At 36.8% G+C, this 24,633-nt stretch overlaps 1 protein-coding gene across 7 annotated transcripts in view; it reads left to right on the top strand.

The window, feature by feature from the left end:
• The window catches only part of RHOT1 (ras homolog family member T1), a 72,272-nt gene that overhangs the window by 22,376 nt on the left and 25,263 nt on the right, over positions 1–24,633 (top strand). For 6 of the 7 annotated variants that reach the window (XM_073235118.1, XM_073235115.1, XM_073235119.1 and 3 more), the window contains exons 2-16: positions 632–690; positions 2,269–2,350; positions 4,404–4,447; positions 4,763–4,816; positions 4,969–5,021; positions 8,443–8,551; positions 8,864–8,965; positions 14,444–14,542; positions 15,036–15,144; positions 15,909–16,029; positions 18,217–18,301; positions 18,681–18,826; positions 19,763–19,863; positions 21,261–21,391; positions 22,061–22,144. In XM_073235118.1, coding sequence (XP_073091219.1) covers positions 632–690; positions 2,269–2,350; positions 4,404–4,447; positions 4,763–4,816; positions 4,969–5,021; positions 8,443–8,551; positions 8,864–8,965; positions 14,444–14,542; positions 15,036–15,144; positions 15,909–16,029; positions 18,217–18,301; positions 18,681–18,826; positions 19,763–19,863; positions 21,261–21,391; positions 22,061–22,144 — 1,379 coding nt within the window. Of the gene's footprint in view, positions 1–311; positions 331–631; positions 691–2,268; positions 2,351–4,403; positions 4,448–4,762; positions 4,817–4,968; positions 5,022–8,442; positions 8,552–8,863; positions 8,966–14,443; positions 14,543–15,035; positions 15,145–15,908; positions 16,030–18,216; positions 18,302–18,680; positions 18,827–19,762; positions 19,864–21,260; positions 21,392–22,060; positions 22,145–24,633 lie in introns of those variants that run through there. The other variant, XM_073235117.1, reaches the window with a different exon arrangement.

Here is a 24,633-nt window from a genome sequence, read left to right as displayed (position 1 = left end):
AAGAGCTCTTAAAATGTTAATATAAAATGATTTATCATTGCTATTTGTAGAAATTGTGATAAAATACACAAAACATAATATTTAACATTTTAAATGAGTGTACAACTCAAGAGCATTAATTAGTTCATGATATTATAACCATCACCACTTTCTATAGCTAAATCTTTTTCATTAGCCCCCCAAAAACTCTGTATCCATTAAATAACTTTCCCTTCCCCTCTCACAGGCAGTTTTTATATATTGACATGGAATACTGCCCAAATGCATGATAGTGATTAAGGAAGATTGGAAAATAATATGCATTCTGTGATTTCACTAGCAACTTACATGGTAAATTATTATGTTAATTTAAGTATAGGAAAAATCTGGGATGCTACATATATTAACCTGTTGATGGGATTAGGGGAGATTTTTACTTTTATGTATTTTTGGTAGTTTTTATTTTAAACAATGAGTATGTGTAACTTTTCCTAAGCAGGAAAAAAAAAGATTTTAAGTATTGTACTAAACCTTGGTAATTTGGATGCCCTTGATTTAGCTAACAACTAACAGAGTCTCCTGAGTGGTTTCTGAATTTGAGCTTATGTAGAATCTAAACACTTTACTAAAGTGATGATGATTCTTTTCACAGCTAGAGTTGGGAAGACCTCACTGATTATGTCTCTGGTCAGTGAAGAGTTCCCAGAAGAGGTAAGCCTTTTGATTTATTGCCTCTATTTAATATTTTTTAAATTGACTTAAAATGAAATACTTTCTGCTCTTTTTTTACATGTGTTTTCTGACAGTTGTGACTTTTTAAAAGGCTTATGTTTGTTTATACAAGACACCCCTTGTAATGTAGTATAGCAGAAAGATCAGACTTGTCTGAGCCTACTTAATTCCTTTGCATTCCTGCCTTTGACATTGGCGAGGCCATTTGTCACTGCTGTGCCTTAGTTGTCTCATGTAAGATGGTAAGTGAAAGGGGTGTTAGAGATCATCTAAGCTGTGTAATCCTTTCTTTAAAAAAAATGTTACTTATAAGCCCACAATATAAAACAGATAAGTGTTCCTGTAATTCAAGTAAGGGTGAAAGGTCTGGATCCCCACCTGCCTTCCATGTGACACTTCCTGGTCTTTGAGGGATGAGAACCACTAGGATTCTGACACATATTTCAAAATCTTTAATATTATCCACCTGCATCATTTTATAAGTGAAAAACTAATTCATTACATCTTTGCCTGCCTCAAAGGATTGTTGTGGGTATCAAATAAGATAAGCTTAATGGTGGTAGGGTGCCACCAAAAGTAAGGTGGTTTTATTACTGCTGGCAATAGATTTGTTTATATCTTGGAAGTTGCAGTATGGGGGACTGCTCGCTAAGGACTTAGGTAAAGTTAGGATATTGTTATGGGGGATGGGATCAGTACAAATGGGATGAAAATTATTTCTTTTTATTCTCTTTCTTCACATAGTAGGTCTTATTAGTATCACTGTTTGCATTTACCCTTTCTTTACTCTTGCTTAGTTAGGGATATCTGTATAATTTCAGTGCTGAGACAGGAATTTGATGCATTATGGAGTAATGTTTTCAACAATTGAAATACCCACATAACCATTCATTGATTCTTTTGCTTTTTTTGTCTCTTAAATAAGATGGTTAAATAAGTAATAAGTAATTACTTAATTTGTGAAATGAAGTGTATTTTCATATGATCACTCAGGATATAATAATAAAGTTTTCTGTGATAGCTTAACTTAGTTTATAAGTGTCATTTTAGCATTGTCCTTTTGGGTGTGGATGAGGTTTTTGATTGATTAATAAAATCATTCAGTCTTTCTAAAAAATGGAGTCATTAAGCATAAGGCTTGTGTAGCCAATAAGTTATCTTCTAGAACAAATGAATTTTGAATATTTACTGTTTTATTTGAGGGTTGTTTTGGATTAACATAGCTCCTCATTTGTAGAGTACCTTAAGCAGTCAACAAAATAGAATGAAAGCATTTTAAAAATCAAATGTTTGAAACACCAAATTAATTTAAGTATTGTTTTAGGCTGCATCACACCTAAAGTATCGTTAATATGTTATTTGCCCACACAAGCAGAAATGTGAATTTTTTTTAAAGTATTTTATCAGTAAAGCACAAAAATAAGGATTTAAAAGTATAACAAATATAACTGTAAGAATAATAAAAGGGGCTAATATGTAGATAGAATTACATAATTTATTAACGAGTTTGATTGGTAATGTCTCAATATTTCTCCTTTTCTATGTTTACAAATGAAGGTTCCTCCCCGGGCAGAAGAAATCACCATTCCAGCTGATGTCACCCCGGAGAGGGTCCCAACACACATCGTGGATTACTCAGGTGATGAATGTCCTCTTGTGGGGTGAAGCTGTAGGGTTAATTTAATAGTCCTCAAAAAAAGGTATTTACTGAGCTTTAAAAAATGTTTAAAGAGTGATGGCCCTTTTTCTCTAGCAATAAATGATCATCATTTACAGTTCTCATCTCATTTTTATCTCCCTTCCAAACATCCCCTTCCTCCCCTGCCCCCGACCCCACAAAACCTCCATCTTGCGGTTCTGTGCTCCTTATTTACCACATTATATTCCATAATAATGAAAAGAAAGGAGGGATAGTAAATGACAAGTAGTAGATGAATCATTACCCTACTTGAATTGGAATGTTTTCAGGGAGAAGTTCTCAGTTAATTTTGTTATTGGGCATTCAGGCATGCTGTGGTGATATAGAAAGAGTTCTGAATTTGAGAATTTGTTGAGTTCTAAATTTGTCCATTAATTTGTCATTCTTCGTCCCCCCCAAAATAATAGTTGAAACAGTTGTCACCTTGTTTATATTATATGATAGAAGCACATTATATTATATAGTAGAAGTCTCTGTTGCTTTTAATGATTTAAATATTTTCTACACACTAGCACTTACTTTTTTAGCATTACATTATTTTGTTGTGGGTCTTAAAAAAAATGGGTGGGAGTGAATTGTAAAAGATGTACCACTCTGATGGGGATTTTGATAATAGGCAAGCTATGTGGGGGCAGGAGGCATATAGGAAATCTCTGCACCTTCTCAGTTTTGCTGTGAACCTAAAAATACTCTAAAAAATAAAATACATTTTAAAAAATGGGTATAACTACATTGGTAATACTTTGTTTTGTTAAGCTGATATTCTGTATTCATTCTAAAAATGAAACATTAGAAATGTGCAGTTTGACACGTGACTATTGAACATTTAAAATGTGACTAATTGAAAGAAATGTGCTGTAAATATAAAATACAAGTGGATTTAGAAGACTGGGTATGAAAAAGAATATATCATTAATAATTTTTCATATTGAGTACATGTTGAAATTTTGATTTTTTTTGTATTTTGGGTGAAATAAAAAAGTAATTTTACCTTTTCCTTTTTGCTTTTTTTAAGGTGACTACTAGGACATTAAAAATTACATAGATGGCTTGCATTATATTTCTACTGGCAGCACTATACCAGAAGCTGAGGGGGGGCTCGATGCTTTCTGCTTCAATCAGTCTCATAACTTTATTTACAGAACTATTCTTTTTCAATATGTGTAGCCATATACGTAGATTCACTTCAGTATTAGAAAATGAAGGCTTCATACTCAACATATGAAAAGATGTTTAAAACGTGGCTTATTTAGCATAGACTAAAAAACTATTGTACTCATGATGTTAGTTTGAATGTCAGAAATAACAGGCCTCTGGGGGAAACATTTAATGTAAGGTCATCTAAATTAATATGTCAGTAATTGTGTTCCTCTCCGTTTGTGTGTTTCTTGTTTCTAGCTATATCATGCATATCCCCCGCACTGTGGGACTATAGGCACATACACCCACTGAGACCAGTGCTAGCCAGGGAAATGTGCTAACGAGGGAATTCTTGACTCTTCATTATCATGCTCTGGTTGTGCTTCTGGGGCCTGCTGTCTAGATCTTAAGCTTGTATTGCCCAGATTCCCACATGACCTATTGACTCTGTCTGAGCCTCTGACTCTTCAACACCCAGCCTTCTAGCTTGGGTTTCTGATCCCGTTGGCCTGACCCTTCTCAATTCTGGATCAGATGGCAGCCTAGATTTATCACACAATGCCTTTTGCTCTTAGATTTATCACACAGTGCCTTCTGCTCTTAGAGCCTGAGTTACCTTCCTGTAGACTTGTCTTTCAGGGCCAGCCTGTTCCCTTATCATAGTTCAGCTCTTCCCTTTCCCTGGCTTGTCCTTGTCTTTGCTGCCTCATCTGCCGCTACACGGTGTAAATGACCTGAGGGATGAGGACTGTTTTCAGGGATGCTGATGCGTGTCACAGAGACTTTAGTTTGGCCATTCATTTTGGGGGAAGTGTTCAGGTATGAAACTGTTGTTTGGCTTTGTCATTTGTAGAGGCAGAACAGAGTGATGATCAACTTCATCAAGAAATATCACAGGTGAGTTAAAAACAGTTGTAGGTTTTTTTGTTTCAGGAAAACAGTGATGTTTCTGTGAGTTTACCTCTTTCATTCTCACACTTACCAAGAGGGCTTTTCCAGTGCGTTTTTGTTCCTGCTGACTGTATGTATTTTTTGCTGCAAGTCCTTAGGAAACACTTTTTTCTTAGAGGCATGCCAGGTTATTTTGTGCGTGTGTGTGTAGTTTAAAATTTTGTTCTTCCTTTGACCCTAATGTATTAATCAGTTCGTAATTAAATGCCACTGTTTATATTTGTATCATTTAAAAAGAACTATTGTTAACTTTTCTTATAGGCTAATGTCATCTGCATAGTTTATGCTGTTAACAACAAGCATTCTATTGATAAGGTATGAATGTTTTTTTACTTCATTTGGTTAAATTTCAATGGGGGCAGTTTCAAAATTGATCCTCAATTTAGAATTTTAGGGGGTTCAAGGGGCAGAGTATTTTTCAAAGATGATCCTCATCATGGCTTAGCTTTTGTTAATTTTCACTTTAGGTAACAAGTCGATGGATTCCTCTCATAAATGAAAGAACAGACAAAGACAGCAGGTACTCTTTTTTCTCTCAAACTTTGCACATTGAAAAATTTCAAGCTTAGAGAAAAGTTGTAAGAAATAGTAAAACGAACATCTGTAAACCCTTCACTTAGATCAACCAGTTGTTTAATATTTTGCCACGTTTATGTTATCTGTAGTTCTCTATGTTTACACATACACTGTTTTGGGGAGGAACTATTTGAGGCAGCACATATATTTGAGAGCAAAGCAGAAAATAGAGCTCTGGCACTATAGTAGTTCACAGCTTCAGACATTAAGTATTTTGATAATCTTACATTACTCTTCTCAAACCACTGTTGGAGAAGTCTCAGGTTTAGAATTCCTCTTCACCTGTATTGTATGTGACCTCTCTCCTGACATGCCCCTTTGATGAGAAATGGCATTCCCTCTTGTCATGGATTGCTCACAGTGTGGTGTATGTAAGAGCGCAGGACTTGGAGGAAAATGAATGCCCTTGAAATCTGGCTTTTCTTTTAGGAGCTTTAAGACTTTGACTTCATTGAGCCTTAGTTTCCTCATGTGCGAATGGGGAGTAGGATAATAGCTGTCTTGGCTACATGTGGACATTTTGAGAATGCAGTGAAATGATGCATGTGTAAGTGCTTTATGGGTACTCTAAAAATCTCTAGAGATCTTCATATAGGAATTCATGCAAGAATTTGAAATTCTTTGGAATATATATGTGTGATAGGGAAAAAGAAAGAACGCACATTCTATATTTTTCTGAGCAGAATGGTAGTTCTGAGTTACGGATCTTTTCAGTTTAAAGTGAAAGTGGAAACAAAACATTTTTCTTGCAGTATTTTTTAATTGGACATGTTATTTGTAAAGCATTTGAGTCTTTTTAAATGCTAGGGAAATTAGACATTTAATAATACCTGTGTATTGTACATATCTGGTCCTTAATTTTTTAGGCTTCTCTTTTAGTTGTGCATTTTTGTGCCTTGAAACATCAAAGATTTAGTTCTAAACAGGTGAACATGGTCACTGACCCTGTCTCACATGCTTGTGGAGGGAGACTTTGTGACCAAAGACGGCCCTGTATATACTCTGTCTTGCACCTCTGATGACTTCTCTATATCATGGTTTTAAACTCTCTAGTGACTTACTGACAAGATGGAAAAGGAGAGATTGGCTCTCTTGAGCTACACTATTCAATACAGTAGCCTTTCGTCAGTTGTGACAATTTAAGCAAAATTTAAAAACTTCAAATTCATTTCCTTAGACCCACTTAGCCACATTTCAGGTGCACAGTAGCCACTTGTGGCTAGTGGTTACAGCGGTGAAAAGTATAGATTAAGATCACTTCCATCATCACAGAGCGGTTTATTAGACAGGGTTGCTTTAGGGGAGTCAATACCCATATGCTCCTGACACTTGCTCTTCTTGCTGATTACTTGAGCCCTTTCCAGTTGGGTGCTCTTCAGAGAAGGCAGTTTTGCCAGGATCTGTCAGCACCAGATTGAACCACTGAATTGTAAAAAAAAACTGGCTTTACTGTGATGGCTGCCTAAAATGCTATGGCTCGTTTCATGGCCCTTTTAGTACACCTGAAAGTGGCTTTTAACTTTGAAGATCTAATTGAGCTTTCTCAGATGTGGCTGTATTTTTTCCCTTCCTGAATCATATGAGCATACTTATTTTTCTTACGGTTGACTTGTCCAAGGTGGTTTATCTCTTTATTTTACAGACCTTAAACTTTCCCATTATCTTCTTTCCTGGGACTCATATATGCTCAAGTTTTTATTTGTTACACATGTATTCTTTCTTTGGACTTCCTTGGGTCATTGTTACACTGGTTTTTAATCAGGAGTGCCCATCACTCTCACCTGAGGACTTGCCAAAAATATAGACGCCTTTGCCTTATACCTGTTGTTTCAGAACTCGTAGGTTTGGAGTAGGGCTTGGATATGTGTATTTTTTTTAAGCTCCATAAAGTGTTCTTAGCGTACCTTTAGCTGCAGACCACTACATTTTTGGATATCCTCCTGGCTCTGTTAGGAATCTATATTTGAGCTATTTAGTGGGCCCATCCTTTTTACAGTTACCACACTGGGGTGGGTACAGGGTGTGTGTAAATGAATGCTTGCAAACTTACATTGCAATATGGAGTTCTAGCAAGATGATTTGCTTTCCTTCCAAGCTCTCTTGCAAGATGCACAAATAACAGGTCTCCAGTAGCCTAGTTCTTGATAATCCCTATTTAGATTTGATAGGCCTGTCAGATTTAATTTGTTTAAAACTTAATCCTTAATTCTCTGCCTTCTCTCCACCCTTCAGCCCCCAAAATCATACTTTTCTGTCTCTGGAGAAATACCCATTTTGTCCAGCCAAATACCTGGATATTTTTCTTTATTTCTGTCTTTCCCTCAACCTCTGTATCTTTCAGTTGCTCTTACCAGTTCTACTTCTAAAACATAAATCTGAGTATTTTCTCTCCATCTTCACTGCCCTAATCTAAGCCACCACATTTTTTAAAAACTTTGTTACTGAAAAAAATCAAACATAGTCAAAAGTAGAGAGAACAGTATACTGAATCCCTCTGATTCTGTCATCCAGCCTCAACAATGATTGACTACAGCCAGTGTTATTTCATTTATTGCCTCTCCAATTGTCATCATTTTGAATAAATCAAGACATCATATCTTAGTGTAAATATTTCAGTTTGTATGTCTAAAAGATAACTAATGACTATATTTAAAAGGTCCATTAGATCACTTCATCCCCTTACTTATAACCCTTCAGTGGCTTCCCATTTCATACTTAACAATAAAACACAAACTCCGTGCTACTGTTGTAAGTCCGTACAGTCTGGCCTTTGCTTCTCTCTCCAGCTCTGTTTCGTACCTCTTCCTCTTTGTTCAGCACTCTCCAGCCCCTCAGGCATTTTTCTGTTCTTCTGACTCACCAGGATGTTGCTGCAGTTCGGGGCCTTTGCCCGTGCTGTCCCTTCTTCCAGCCAGCTCTTCCCTGGTCCTTTGACACAACAGATTCCATTTCAGTCTTTACTCCATGACTTAAATGCCTCCTTGTCAGAGAGATTTCCCCCTGATCATCATGTATTATTAGTTCTCTCCCATTACTGTATCCCATATCCTCCTGTTTATTTCCTTCATAGCACTTAAGGAATTGGGAAATGTCTCATTTTTTATTTGCCTATTGTCCATTTTTCTGATTTTCACTATTAGCATGGGCAGGGACCTTGTGTGTCTTGTGTCCTTAATGACTAGAACTGTCCCTGGCTTGTAAACGTAAACATTTGTGGACAATGAACATGCTCTCTAGGGGGCTGAGGGTTCATGTTGGGGAGAGAAGTAAAGCTTATTAGTTAGAATGGGCTCTGATGTACATTAAAATATAAACTTGATGTCTTTTGCCTTCCTTATAATTAAAATGTGCCCTGTTTATTTTAGGCTGCCTTTGATATTGGTTGGGAACAAATCTGATCTGGTGGAATACAGTAGTATGGAGACCATCCTTCCCATTATGAACCAATACACAGAAATAGAAACCTGTGTGGAGGTATGCCTTATCATTTAGTTTTGAAGTTGACTGTTGGTGAATTCTCCCTAAATTGAGCTTCAGAATAGGAAGTGAGAAAATGTGGGATAGACTGTATTTCATGTTGTTTGTGAAGTCACGTAAACCAAATAAAACAGAGAATGTGGAGTTGGTCTCTGACCTCTTTGTAGGTGTTAATATTGTGATATCCACAAAAATGCATTTTTTCAGTTTCTTCAGGGAATCTTATTATTACCTTATATTGATAGTTTAAAGTTGTTTTTAGCTTTCATAATTGCTTCCAGAGTATAAAGTTCTAAACTTTATTTTCAGTGTTCGGCAAAAAACCTGAAGAACATATCAGAACTCTTTTATTATGCACAGAAAGCTGTTCTTCATCCTACAGGGCCCCTGTACTGCCCGGAGGAGAAGGAGGTAAGCACCCTGCCGTCCCCCAGGCGTTGTTAGTAGAGGCTGGAATGTGTAGGTGGTAACTAGTAGGGTAGTGATTTTTAGTTACTCTTCAGTATTCTTTTAAACTGTTGAAATTTAAATTTATTGTTTATTAAACTATTACATTTCTAGGTACTTTTCTTCAAAGACATTCACATTAAATACTCAGAGTTGTATTTCAGATCAAATACTATTTCAGGAAATGCCATTAAACCAGCAGAAGAATTGGCAACAGTAACAACAAAAAGTCCAGAGTCCAGCTAATGGTCTACTTGCTTTGCTGTTATGAAATCCACATACTTAAAAACACACACAAACAAAATCTTGTGTAGTTATTTGACATGGGTGCAACATGTAGTACAGTTTGAGTACTCTCTTTTGTTTCATAAGGAATATAATAATTCCTCAATGAAGGGTCTAAAAATTTAACAATATTTGTCAGTCTTTTTAAATTAGTTTTTATTGGGATATAACTCATGATACCATAAAATTCAGCCTTTAAAGTACAATTCAGGTTTTTTTTGGTATATTCATAAAGTTGTACATTTATCACCACTGACTAATTCCAGAGCATTTCATCACCCCAAAAAGAAACACTGTACCCATTAACAGTCACTCCCACTCTCCCTTTCCCCCAGCTCTTGGCAACTGATTTACTTTCTGTCTCTACTGATCTGCCTATTCTGGACATTTCATATAAATGGAGTCATATAATATGTGGTCTTTTGTGTCTGGCTTTAATATTTTCAATATACATCCATGTTGTAGCATGTATTAATATTTCATTTCTTTTTCTAGCCAAATATCTCCTTATATGGACATACTACATTTTGTTTATCCATACATCTGCTGATGGACATTCAGATTGTTTCACTTTTTGTATGTGAATAGGCTGCTATGAGCAGTCACATACAAGTTACAATACGTCTTTTCAGTTCTTTTGAGCATATGTTTAGGAGTGGAATTGCTAGGTAAAGTAGGATTTCTGTGTTTAACTTATTGAGGAATCGCCAAACTGTATGAGGGTATTGTTTTGATTTGCATTTCCCTGATGGCTAATCATATTGAACATTTTTCATGTGCTCATTGGTCATTTGTATATCTTCTTTGGGGAAATGTCTGCTTAAGTCTTTTTCCCATTTCTTTTAATAAATTAATTTTTTTATTAAGGTATCACTGATATACAATCTTATGAAGGTTTCACAAGAAAAACAATGTGGTTACTACATTCACTCTTATTATCATCTCCCCCCACAGTATGCAGTCACTGTCCATCAGTGTAGTAAGATGCCAGAATCACTACTTGTCTTCTCTGTGCTACACTGTCTTCCCCGTGACACCACACACACCATGTGAACTAATCATGATACCCCTCAATACCCTTCTCCCTCCCTCCCCACCAGCACCCCCTCACTCCTCCCTTTTAGTAACCGCTAGTCCCTTCTTGGAGTCTGTAAGTCTGCTGCTATTTTGTTCCTTCAGTTTTGCTTTGTTGTTATACTCCACAAATGAGGGAAATCATTTGGTACTTGTCTTTCTCTGCCTGGCTTATTTCACAGAGCATAATACCCTCTAGCTCCATCCATGTTGTTGCAAATGGTAGGATTTGTTTTCTTCTTATGGCTGAATAATATTCCATTGTGTGTATGTACCACATCTTCTTTATCCATTCATCTACTGATGGACGCTTAGGTTGCTTCCGTATCTTGGCTATTGTAAATAGTGTTGTGATAAACATAGGGGTGCATATGTCATTTTGAATCTAAGAACTTGTATTCTTAGGGTAAATTCCTAGGAGTGGAGCTCCCAGGTCAAATGGTATTTCTATTTTTAGTTTTTTTGAGGAACCTCATTATTGCTTTCCACAATGGTTGAGCGAGTTTACATTCCCACCAGCAGTGTAGGAGGGTTCCCCTTTCTGCTTTTCCATTTCTTAAGTAATTTGTCTTTTTATTGTTGAGCTTTTAAAAAATAATAAATTGAATATTTTGAATATTTTTTTCAGGAAAATGTATAGCACAGGTGAGTGGTTGGCTGACTGTGACCTCTGGGCCACATGTGATGTGCCACCTGTTTTTGTACAGCCTGTGAGCTAAGAATACATTATGTTTTTCAATGGTCAAAAATAAATCAAAAAATAATATTTTGTCATACTGGAAATAATATGATCAGATTCCATTCATAAAGTGTTGCAATTCAGTCACACCATTCCTTTGTGTTTGTCTGTGACTGCTTTCATCATTCATACTACTCAAAGGCAGAGCTGAGTAGTTGCAACAGAGCTCGTACATCCTGCTCATTACTGTGCTGCTGCTCAGAGCACTGCTGGTTGCACTGAGGCAGTTACAACCCGACGGAATTTCAAGTACCATGTGTACTACTGTAACATGACATTTTATTTTTTATTATCAGTTCATTATAGTCTATCATGCAAATATAAGAAATGAAGTATGTGGATTTATAGATGGCAAAGCAGATATATTTTCTGAGCTCAAACTTTAGTTCCAGCATCTTTTTGTGGGGGGGACCTCAATGCAAGTGCAAAGGAAATTTCCAGATTTCAAATCCATGTGACTGTGCAGTTAAGGGTCTTCCACCTAACCTTCAGTTGGAACTGATTAATCTGCGGTGTGATGACATGCTAACAGGCAAATAGCAAGAATCTAATATAATTCTATAATGCTTTCTAAGCAGTGATTAAAAGTGTATGTTTATGGATGTGTATCAGTGTTGGTAAGGTATTATCTAGGCAAAAACACATTTTCAAAGATGAAATATGTAAAATCTTATAGTGGATCTAGCAGCAACAAGTGAATACTTCAATTGGTTTTCATGATAGGGAACATTATCTTTCAGCTCCAATTAAGCAAAATGTATCCGTCCAGATAGAATTCCATTCTTCTTATTAGTAGACCTGTATGTTAAATTTATACTCAGTTATTATATTTTTAATTTTGTCAATAAAAACTTTGTGGAATTTGATTCTCTCTTGCTGTATACCTACACGATATCCATGATTTTGCCTGTTGGCCCCCAAAGCCTAAAATACCTGCTATGTGGCCCTTTACAGAGAAAGACCTTTGGTGTAAGTAATTAATCTTGTTATTCTTTAATCTGACCCTAATTTACTCTTCCTTAATCCTGGTTTACTGTTCCTTAATTGGAATGCTTCTTTCTAATTAACTCTTAATCCAGTATTTCCCTGATTCACTTCATAATAGTTACCAGGCATACATGTTAAAACCCCAATTCCATTCTGATTAGGAAATTAAAGAACAGTCTCATAGAGATTTACCTGTAAGGCCTTATCCTAGCAGTACATTAGATCCTCCCTATTAGTTTCTTATCAGTTCTTTAATTGCTACTTTTTTTCTTAGGCCTATTACTAGTTTTGCTAATCTTCTAGTCACCGCTCCCCTTCCCTCAATCCCGTAAGAGTAAAATTCTACCACCATCTGTTATTTGTTTCTTAAGTGGACCCGCCCGAAGAAAAATCTGCAATTTTTAGAGACTTTTACCTTGTTTTACACAAGTACACGCTTTTGAGTCTAAGCTTACCCCAGAATCTTTTGTTTAGACAAAAATAATAAACTTTTAACACAGATTTGAGGTAGAATCATCCAAAAGATCATATTCAAAAATTAAAGCCTGAACTGTAAATATGTTTCTAATTATGGTTAGTCTGACCTGTAGAGTCCTCTGTTTACCTAATAATGAAGAAGATGTGACTTGTGTTTACTGTGTGTAAGTTTAGATTACTTATCAGTGAAGCAAGTTTATTTTACTACTGTAAATTTTTTTATAGCTTTACTGGGATATGATTTTTAATACTTCTCATAAGTAGTCATATTTTTGTGTTATATTTTTAGGATGGTAAATATTTAAATATCACATGAAGTCAGTACTTTTAGAACACTTTTAGCTTCTGATCCATTTTAATCTTTGATGAAAAAAGCACCACTTTATTTTTCTTCAAATTGCTTTTTTTTAATGTAGCTTTGTATGATGTGAGGAAATACCACTTGCACAAAATAATTTTTAGATACTTTAAAACATAATTTTAGCTATCGCTCCTTTTTGAAACATTTAGGTTATATAACAGATTTTTAAAAGAGTAAATATAACAATGTAGTCTCTATTAATCTTGAGTATCTAATATTAGGATCATATTTATTTATAGAAGCAATATCTTAGCATTCTTTATTTTTTAAAAATCACCCATGATTGTAGACATTGTAAGTTATAGTGCATTTAGTAGTCTTTTACAGATAGGCCCTATCCAGCGCTTTCTGAATTTCTTGCTTTTCTCAGTTCTTTCTAATCTTAGGTTTTTTCTCTTGTTTGCTGTACCAAATTGCTCTTCTAGAGACCCCATTTAAAACAAAAAGGGATTGTGTATTGTATGTTTGGGAAGAGAAGTGTTTCCTTTCCTGTTTTTAAAAGAATTTTTTTCTACATTTGAGTCTGGTAAGCATGATCCAAATGCATCGTTAGTGTTTGCCCTGGAAAGCCATAACACTGAGGTTAATAAATACACATTTCCTTACCTTGACACCTCATTCTCTATTTCAAATGTGTCCATAAGAAATTTACCTCCAAGCTTACATAGTGCTCAAAGATCTTCCTGAAAATTTTGTGCTCTCAAAATTGTTGTTGGTGACTATCCTATAGCAGTTAAACAGATTAGAAGCATGTGGGCCTTATTTTTAATAGTCAAATACCTAGTGTTTAATAGTCAGATATTTGTTCTACTCATTATAAATCCTAAAACAAAAGTTAAGGGAGCTGTAGAAATATATTTTCAGCAGTATTACTTATAAAAGTTTTACAGAGTCACAGAGGGCAAGATTATTTTTTTAAATGTAAGTAATTCTTATAATAGGAAATTAATAATAAAAGGCTTTTACTCTTTCCAACCAGTGTTCTTTGCCACCTGTTTGTGAATGAGCACATTTTATACCCAACTTTGACATACACACCCCTTCAGATGAAAATATTTATTCCCCAGTCTGCTACCAGAAGGCTGCTCGGGCAGGCTGGGGAAAGAAAACCAGAAGGTTGGAAAGGAAACCCTTGTTAGTGTTCTAAGTCAGCTCAAATTCTTTATGGAATGACAGGGAGCATACATAGGTAATTGTTTCTTATACGTGTGACTGAGAGAATGAATCTTCTCTGAAGGTGAAATTTTCTTTTGCCCATCCTTGGAGGATTCATGGTAATGAGGGGAGAGTTTAAACTATTCTACACAGCAGTCCAAGTAAATATTGCCTCATTTACTTACAGAAATTTGAGTATGAAAGCATATGGCTTTGCTTTGGTTCATTTTTCTTGTTGGTTGTATTTGATTTGTGTATTTGACAGTGAAAACAGAATTATTCTTAACATTACTTAATGAAAATCATAGTTAAAGATCCTACTATTTTAATTAAAACAAATGTATCTTTTCTCAATGAATTACAGATGAAACCAGCCTGTATAAAAGCCCTTACTCGTATATTTAAAATATCCGATCAAGATAATGATGGTACTCTGAATGATGCTGAGCTCAACTTCTTTCAGGTAGCCCTCTTCTTTTATAGACATTTGCGTATTTTTTTTCCCTGAGAAAAGCTGTGAAAAATTTTATTATCTTAAATAATAATTTATTGATAAACTGTAAAATGATCTTTCATATCAAGCTATTTGTCTTTCCCTAAGACATTAAATTTTTCTTATGTACAAGAATTGAGGAGGCTCTTTTGATAGTGTCATTTCTTGGTACACAATGGGTATACTCAGAGTGACTTGAAATCCAAACTGAATTGTTTTTCTTGGTTTTCTACAGTATAGCTTTCCAAAGAGCTCTGTGTTTTACGGAGGAGGAGTAGGGAAAGTTTCTTCTAAGGATGACATGTTTTACTTTAGTAATACGATGTGATTTGTTTCTTTTGGTTGCAACTCTTTCATTTAAAGTTGCTTTGTAGATTTAAAGTTGCTTTGTAGATTAATAATCTGTATTATTTGTAGTCTAGTGCTTTTTTGTTACCAAATTTATTTTTATGTTTTTTGCTAGAGAATTTGTTTCAACACTCCATTAGCTCCTCAAGCTCTGGAAGATGTCAAAAATGTAGTCAGAAAACATATTAGTGATGGTGTGGCTGATAGTGGACTGACACTGAAAGGTAGGTGAATGGTATGATCTCCCGTTTGAGCTTAATACTTTCAGGATTTGGCAGGAGGCAAAGGTCTTTATAGCATTATTTATACTTAAAGGATATGTAGTATTTACTAATCTGCCTAAGATCTAACTTGGATATTTAAATGTTGGAAGAGACAGGCCATTGGTGGGGATAGTTATCCTTACTGTCTGTCAGCAGAATTTAGAGGTGGGGTATTGGGTTGGATCTCAGGAATGCAGAAGTCCACCTGAGGGAAAGAGATTTCTGAAACCAAAAGATTATCTTAAAATCCTTCCTACTCATAAACATCCTTTATGTAGAAATTAATTTTAGGGAAGACTTGTCTACCAGTCAAGCGTACTAAGCACAGAATGTTCCCTGTAGGATATGTTACAGAGCCACAGTGAAATAAGAAATGAAATTGAAAGTCACAGTTCTCCATTGTAGAAATAAGTGTAAAGATCTATGGAGTGACTTCATTTGTTTTTATCATAAATTTGTGACTGTCGGCATACTCCTTGGGATGTGTTTTGTCCCTTTCATCCAGTCCCGTCTCTTGCCGGCCTGTATATGTGAAATGATTCTGAAATTAGCTGTTTCATTCATTCATACACTTGTGAATTTTGATTTGTTCTGACCTTCAATATGCAAAACTAGCATGTGTATGTTCATGAATCCAGCTCTTGCTGTGTGTTGCATGTTGTGACCCCATGTGACCCTGTACCCTTTTGCACATCAACTATATTTACTAATTTATTTTATTTCAGGTTTTCTTTTTTTACACACACTTTTTATCCAGAGAGGGAGACATGAAACAACTTGGACTGTGCTTCGACGATTTGGTTATGATGATGATTTGGATTTGACACCTGAATATTTATTCCCCTTGTATGTACCTTTGGCTTTTTAACTGATTTCACTTGCCAAGTATTTTTAGTTTTATTTAGCACATAGGTAGGCTTTCAGGAATTATTCAGGAATAATTTAGATTTATAGAGAGATTTTTATAGCAGGATTTTTCAACCTTGGCATTTTTGACATTTTATACCAGATAATTCTTTGTTGTAGGGTCTGTCCCACACACTGTAGGATGTTTAGCACATTCTTAGATGCCTCCTCCCCCAGTTGTGACAATTGAAAATATCTAATGTCTCTAGAAATTGCCAAATGTTCCTTCCGGAGCTAAGTCATCTGCAGTTGAGAACCACTGATTTATAGCATGGCTCAAACTTTTCCTCTTCTTCTCATGGAGAATACAAGTATCTCCTTTTATTCATTTTACTGAGAAAGGAGATAAAAGATGCTGGACAAACTTGTTTGGAGTCAAGAGATAAGACATACATTGGTCAGCATTTGTCTTTACTTTGCATTAGTCCTTCTCCTCCCTAAGTTTTATGACCTCTTCTTAGCTCAGAATAAAATAATTATTTTTCCCAAACAACCAGTCTATTTGTGGTTATTTTCCTTTAAATGAAAATATATTTAAGTTCTCTTTGTTTAAAAATGGGACCCAGCGTCACCCTGAAACAGGAGACTGCCTGGCTGTAGGGTACCTCTCCTGTACCCCAGGGAAGTGGCTTTTCAACGAAGTGACTTCCCAAGACCTGGCCTTTGAGTCTTCGGCCTTTCTTATTCATCTTTTTAGTGGCATGTTATCTTCATGTTGTCCTTTTTTATTTTAGCATTAACACCCCTACCTATATGTGTAGAGGTTCAGAAAGATGTTTTTTCCTTCCTTGCCATTGAGGAAGCAAAGTTCTTTCTGGTTGAATTCCTTGTCCATTAATCAGTTCAAAATGGAAACTTCCCTTGTCAAATTATTAAATCTTAGCTCAAGTAATTTCCCAGATTTTTCAGTAAACATATATTGAATGAATGAATTTGTCCCAGGACCTTTCATCAAGCTTTCTTTTCTGTGCCATTTACATGGGTAGATAAATTCTACATGAGGTTGCTTATTTTTTTAAGTATGACAGTGAAGAAACTCCATCTCTTATGGCTTTGTGGCTTACACAAGTATGTCTGAATTTCTTTATACTCTCTGCCTTTTTCTGCAAAATAGCCCCTTAGAGCCACCACTTGAATCTTTCTAGCCTTCTTATTAAACTCTCTGACTCTCTCCTTCACATTGCTTCTAGATTTATATATATATATGTACATACCGATTGGGCCAGGTCACTTCCCTTCAAGACAGGATAAGGCCCAAGCTTCTTAACTGGGTATTGAAGTCATTTGTGATCTGCTCTGGTCATGCTTACTCCCTGCCTTCATTCTAGAAGTAAATACTAAACTATTTATAGTCTACCAATCCTATGTTGTTTACTATTCCAGGCTTTTGCCCATGGTATTTTCACTCTATTGCTCCCTCTCCCCCCAATCTAATTAATGCCTCTTATCCTTCAAGTCTCAGTGCAGGTGACAGTGTCTTTCAGCAGTGCTGGTACCTTCCCACCCTCGGCCAGAGACACTCCCTTTTGGGTGGGCTCTCCTTGCATCCTCAGCTTACCTGTACTGAGCACTCATCTCATTCTGTTGAGATAGTGAGTTTATCTGTTTGTGGTCTGTCTCCCTCTTGAATGTGGTGGCTTAGAGGTCGGGAGCATATCTTGTTTTTATGTCCGTAGTTCCCAACTCAGTGCATTTGATCAGTGCTTATTGAACTGAAGTTTAGGGTGGGTCAAAAAAGTCAAAACAGGCAGAAATAACATCTCTTTGCTTCATTTTTGACCCATTACAATGTTGACATTGTATAAAACCCATAATTTTGACTTACTGATTTGTTTATAGGAAGAACAAACCCGTTATAATGAGTATTATTAATAAAATTTTCATTTCAACTTGCCCTTCTGGTATTTAGGAAAACTTTATATGTCAGCACAAAATGAGCATTATTACAACTCTCTGAGGATTGTCATTGCATTGACTTTCCCTGGAAAAGTCTAAAAGGTTCCAGCAAAGATATTTTGTAAATGGTGTCATTCCACAAAAAGGCTTGTTGCAGTTTTATATTCATTTCTTAAATTTTAATATTTGATTAATGATTTATTTTACTTGTAATTTTTTTTTCATCATCAGGCTAAAAATACCTCCTGATTGCACTACTGAATTAAATCACCATGCATATTTGTTTCTGCAAAGCACCTTTGACAAGCATGATCTGGTAAGCTTTCAGCTGCAGTTTGCCATGGTATATGATTAAAATATTTTTTTTGTGAATGATTAACTGAGTTCCCTTTAGCTATGTGATGCTCATGTTACAGAGCCCAAAACTGCTCAAACTCTCTTAAGGTAAACTAGCAAAAAATGCCTTGTTTTATTTATTTACTTTTATTGTTTTCTCGAGATGAAAAAGTCTGTAGTTTCTGGTAGACTCCTGCATAGGTTTTCTTATGTACATGTAAAATTTTCTTGGTAAAATGTAAAATTTCTTTTCATTTGTTAGTTTTTAAAAACATAGCTTTACTACCCTAGGAGCCTCCTGTGTTTGGGAATTATGTTAGATATCTGAACGTTATTTATACTTCCTTGTGTATCTTCAGGATAGAGACTGTGCTTTGTCACCTGATGAACTTAAAGATTTGTTTAAAGTTTTCCCTTATATACCTTGGGGGCCAGATGTGAATAACACAGTTTGTACAAATGAAAGAGGCTGGATAACCTACCAGGGATTCCTTTCCCAGTGGACGTAAGTATAGAGCTCACCTGTTTCCTCCACAGTTACAGCTGGTTTAAGGTGCATTACATTCATCATTTTCTAAGTTTGTTAGATCTTACGAAATGCTTTGATCATAACTGCTGTAAGTAGGATTTATAGCGCTGTTACAGTCTCTAAGATGAACTTCAGATGTTCCATACATTTATTACGAAAGGGTGCATTTGCTTTTGGGTGATGTACAGGGGAACAGTGGGATGTTTTACATCAAAACTGAACTAAATGTTAATACATTTTTGATAAAGTGAATTAGAAACATTGCTAGTGTACAATTCTTACATCTTCAGAATGTGGGGAGAGCATACTTGACACTGAACACTTTGAATTTTTTGTGTTGTTTTGAATGCAGACTTAGTGAGAGTTTGTCTGCAATCTAGCAGATAAACAGCATAGTTGACTTTGTGTCTACGGTGCTAAGGAAATCCTCTGGTCATGCATGATGACATAATTATTTTAACCTTGGTGAGGCTTTCTTAGCATCAGGACCTGTTCTTTTTCACATCCTGAGAAAGTCTTGCTAATTTCAAGTGACTTTCAGTTATTTTTGCACCTTTTGCAAACCTTTCAATTTTCATTAAGTACACTATGTAATGAAGGAAGCAGATGATGTAAAATTTCCCCACTCTAGATTTTATCAGCAGTTCACTGCTCATCTTTGAAACTTTGCTCTCTCTGGGCAAGTGGAGTAGATAGAGAAATCCCCCCACCACTTGCCCCCATCTTTCAATCTCCTCCCTTCTCTGCTTAAGAATGTCAGTATAGGAATATCCATGGTTGGGCACCAGGACATTAAAGACGTCTGACAGAAATGATCTAGGTCTGGTGATGAAATTATTTAAGCTGTTGGAATTTTTTTCCATAAATGTTCATTTAGGAACTTCTCACATTTCAAACTCTCCCTTTCCCTAGGCTTACGACCTACTTAGATGTACAGAGGTGCCTGGAGTATTTGGGCTATCTAGGCTATTCAATATTGACTGAACAAGAGTCTCAAGCCTCTGCCATTACAGGTAAGTAATTGAATACTATTTGGATCCTGATTAGAAACGTTTTTCAGACTCCGGTTTCATTTGTTTAAAAAGAATGAAAATAAATTCATCATTAGTTTTCCTTGTCTGCCCTGTGTTTTGGTAATTCCTTTTGAGTCGAGATGCTTGGTTTTATTATCAAGAAACAGTAGAAATTTTATTTGTAGTTTACACTGACGGTCCTGCATTGGTGAAAACCAGGGAAGGCTGTGGGCATTGAAGGTATTTATTGATGAGTCTATCTTGTGTTTTAATTTTCTTTAAACATTGAAAACAATGTGTGTTAACACATAATCCTGCTACTCAACTAATTGTACATCTTTTGGCTTTGTAACCATTTCCCACATTAATAAATCGGTCACAGATCTTGTAATTCTTGGGAAGCAATGTGCTTTAAGAAAACCCATTTCATTACTGGAAATAAATTAGGGAACTGATTGCTGTAAGAGTTTCTCATATCCTAATTGGTGGGGGTGGGTAAATGCCGTATTTTACCGGAAGCCCCAGCACAAGAAGACAACCAGTCTTAAATTGACAGAGCAAGTACCCTTTAAAGTACTTAACGAATTAGACAGTATTTAATTCAGTGTCAAAGAGTAAGGAGCTAATTGATAGCCAGCATGAGGTTTTTTGACTCAGCAAAATATTGTGGACGTCTTTGTATATCAATAAGTGTACTTTTACATGTCTTGAATGTTAAATAATGTTTCATCATATGGATGTTCTATAACTTCTTTATCCCAGAAGTACTGTGTGTTTTTTATTACTATCAGTCTGTTGCTACTATAAACAATGAACTTTGTTGTAGGTGAATCTTTGGGTCCAGCCTAAGGAGATCTCTTTCCCTCAGGAAGAGAGATGCCATTTCTCTACTGATAGAGCATTGTTTTCTGGCCTATATCTTGTGTAGATTTACATTTGAAAAGCCAGTTAACCCCAGAGTGCATATCCTTTTCCCATTTATAGATCCAGGAGAGTGCAAATGTGAGATAGCATCTTGTAGTTATAATTTGTTCTGACAATAACTTATCACAGAAAAAAATGGATATGCTGTTGGCTATAGTCATTGTAATTTTCATTCATCTTTAGGATATCACTTTCCTTATAAAAATGTACTACTTTATGGGGAAATAAGTATCATTTGGTTTCTAGGAGTTCTCTTTACAGCCAATTTTCAGAAATGCATCTTTTCCACTAACTGGGGCCCTTCTTATTAGATTTAGTACTTCATTTCACATACAGCTTCACTATTTTACATTGTTTGTTTACTGATTAAACATTTAATAGAAGTGATGAATAGCAATACCATATTTTGCAGAATGCACAGTGGAGGTTCAGTGAGTCTAAGTGGTATGTAATTCGGTTTTTGTTTGTTTTAGTAACAAGAGATAAAAAGATAGACCTTCAGAAAAAACAGACTCAAAGAAATGTGTTCAGATGTAATGTAATTGGGATGAAAAACTGTGGGAAAAGTGGAGTTCTTCAGGCTCTTCTTGGAAGAAACCTAATGGTGAGAGTTCTCAGAAAATAGAACTTTATCCAACAAATTTTTATAGTCACAAGTTTATGTAATCTTTTCATAGCCATTAACCTTCTTAGATGATTACTAGAACTCAATGACCTTTGTATATCAGTAAAGAACAATATAAAGTGTAACAATAATCCTGTTGAACTGGCTTTATCTTTGTTTTATTGATGTTAGCTGTCATTTGTTGTTTCTTTTTTTAAACCACTGATTAGATGGGAATTAAATAAATACACATGTGCTTGGCAGGAAGTAAATATACAGTAAATATTTTGAATTGAATACTGAGACCCATTTCTGACTACTTCCTTAAGAGACTGATGTATTTCCAGATGAGTCTCATATCAGACCACATCATAGTATAATGAGAATTGCCAGCAGTTGGCTCTGGAATACATTTTCAATAATACAGTTTGCTTCCTTTTCAGCTACTGCTTTCATTTTATGCAGAACAAATGCATCTTTTGTCTTAGACCTTAAGAACTAAGAAATAGAAAGTCAATATCCCTTTTGTAGTGATAAATAATGCATAGTGTAGTGAAGAATGCCCTTTTATTTATAACACACCCACAGATATATGTAGAGTGTATATGTTAATGAAAACTGGTTACTGAATTTCTAGCTGTGAATATTGAGATTTTTGGTTGGTTTCAGAGGCAGAAGAAAATTCGTGATGATCATAAATCCTACTATGCAATTAACACAGTTTATGTATATGGACAAGAGAAATACTTGTTGGTAAGAACTTCTCTGGCATATAAAGATTATTATTAAGTACATTTTTATGTTGACTCTTTGGAAACATAATTGGGTTTAATTTAATGGCTGTGTGTAGAACTTTTGTGTGATTTTTTTTCCACAATTAATTTTAATTCCCTTGATCTGTGTGGTGATTACATAGGTATAGATATAAGTAAAAATTCATCTATTTGTGTGCTATACCACAAGAAAGTAAAAAAGAACAACAAAACAAAACCCTCCTTTTTACTATTTCTTCTACTTTTACTGAAAAAAAGTATGCCCTGCTATTGACTAGAAATGGTATGAATACCTTAGTGTAAGTGCTTAGATCTACAACCTGAATCGAGTTTCATTTAGCAGGGAGGAGCATAGTTACTGTAAGAATATAGTAATTTATCCTCCACTTGCCCCATGGGCCCAAGCACATAAGCCGGTGAGAATTATGCCTGGGCTTGCCTGGGCTCACCCCGCCTTATCTCTAAACATCCCGACCCTCCCCCAAAGCAGCAGGCGGAGCGGATCCACAATAAAAGGCACCACGCTGCTGCCCTCTCTCTCTTTGTCTCTGTCTCTCTGTGTCTGTCTGTCTTGCTACCCTCTCTCTGTCTCTCTCTCTCTGCAGCCCTCTCTCTCTTTGTCTCTCTCTGTCTCTCTCTTTGTCTCTGTCTCTGTCCCCCTGCTCTCCCTGCTCTCTCTCCCTCTCTCTCTCTGTTCTCTGCTCTCTCTATCCCGCTGCTCTCTCTGTGCCCCCCCTTCTCTGTCTGTCTCTCTGTCCTTCTCTGTCTCTCTCTTTGTCTCTGTCTCTGTCACCCTGCTCTCTCTCCCTCTCTCTCTCTGCTGTCTGCTCTCTGTTCTCTCTGTCCCGCTGCTCTCTCTGCTGCTCTCTCTCTCTCTCTCTCTCTCCCCCTACCCGCTCCCTCTGGGGCAGCCACTCTCTCCTTCAGAGAATAAAATCTCTTGCGTGGGCCTGTGTCTGCTGAGTCATTCTGGGTAAGGAGGGTCGCGGCGAGATACCCTTTCAGTTACCAAATATGTTATTCCAAAAAATGAATGAAAGAAGGATAGAACTGAAAAGATACAATGAAATATAGTAGGAAGAGATTATATATTCTCCTTGGATCCAGTCAGAGTTTGGTTTGAACCCTGGTCCACAAGTGTCGCTTAGCTGTTTGACTTTCAATAAATGGCTTACACTCTGAACCTAAGTGAAAGGAAAGGAGCGACACATAGCAGCAATTCACCGGAGAGTTCCGCTTTATTAGGGAAAGGTGCTGGGTTATATAGGAGGGGGCATGAATTGATTGAGGTGTGACTTCTACAGGGCTGGTGGCTGTTGGCTAGGTGCTGGGATTGGGAGGGGGGCGAGAGGTGATTGGGCTTCAGGTGGCGCCGGCGGGAACTGAGGACCCCGAAGAGAAGCCGGAAGTTTGCCATCTTACTGGTGGGGACCCTTCATTCCCCCCTTTCTCCTCTATGGGTTTGTGGACGTTGCTTTCTCTCTGGCTGCTTCCTGCTGAACAGGGGCGGAGAAGGGAGTGAGGGCTTGAGGACTGGGAGGAAAGGGTTGATAGGACTCCCCGCAGTAAGGACGAGTAGATGTGGACTTCTTCAGGTTTGGAAATCAATGAAGGTTCCCTGTAACCATAGGTTGGCCAAGAGGATATGGGTGTCAGGAGCCAGGCGTCTGCGGCTATTGTTTCCAGGAACAGTTTCCAGTGGAGAGAGGGGTCCATCTCAGCGTGTGGTGAGGAGGTCACATGAGGGTGAGGGATCTTCTGTGGCCATAAGCTGGTAGTTCCTGAGTAAAAGCTGGTTGAAAGCTTGATTAGAGATTTTTCCGACTTGGGATTTGATGAACTTTATTATACAGGGTAAGAAGAGACAGGCGAGAAGAATGATTATTATGGGGCCTGCAATGGGCCAGAGCCAGGTGAGGAGGGGGTTTGTTAGTATTGACGAGAATGGGTTGGAATTGGAAGCAGAGTGGAGACTTGAGGCAAGGTCGGTGAGTTTGGTAATGTCAGTTTCTACAATGCCAGATTCGTTGATGTAATAGCAGCACTCTTCCCAGAGGAAGACGCAGGTGCCGCCCTTCTCGGCTGTAAGCAGATCTAGGGCCCGCCGGTTTTGAAGGGTGACTTTAGCTAGCGAAGTGACTTGTCTTTGGAGAGAGGCTAGAGAATCGGCAGTGGATGTCAGGGCTCCCTCAAGTTTGGTGTTGAGATCTCTAACTGCCTATAGAGAGTGACCCAAGGCTTCTCCCGAAAACCCTGCCCCAATGGCTGAGGTGATCAAAGAGCTACTGACCATGATGGGAAGGAAAGCAGCTCTTTTTGTGCGCGAGGGCAAGGGAGGTTGGAGCTCAAGAAATTCTGCCATGCTGTAAAGTGTTAACTGTGGGATTAGGGTGACGAGAATGCAGGGTGTATCGGAGTTGAGAGGCAGTGAGTTGAAAAGACTGCTATTACACTAAAAGAAGTGTCCCG

The sequence above is a fragment of the Manis javanica genome, chromosome 4 (genome assembly GCF_040802235.1).
Source record: "Manis javanica isolate MJ-LG chromosome 4, MJ_LKY, whole genome shotgun sequence".
NCBI classification, from domain to species: Eukaryota; Metazoa; Chordata; class Mammalia; order Pholidota; family Manidae; genus Manis; species Manis javanica.
The sequence above is the reverse complement of the archived record's forward strand: the minus strand, read 5'-3'. Positions and strand labels throughout refer to the sequence as shown.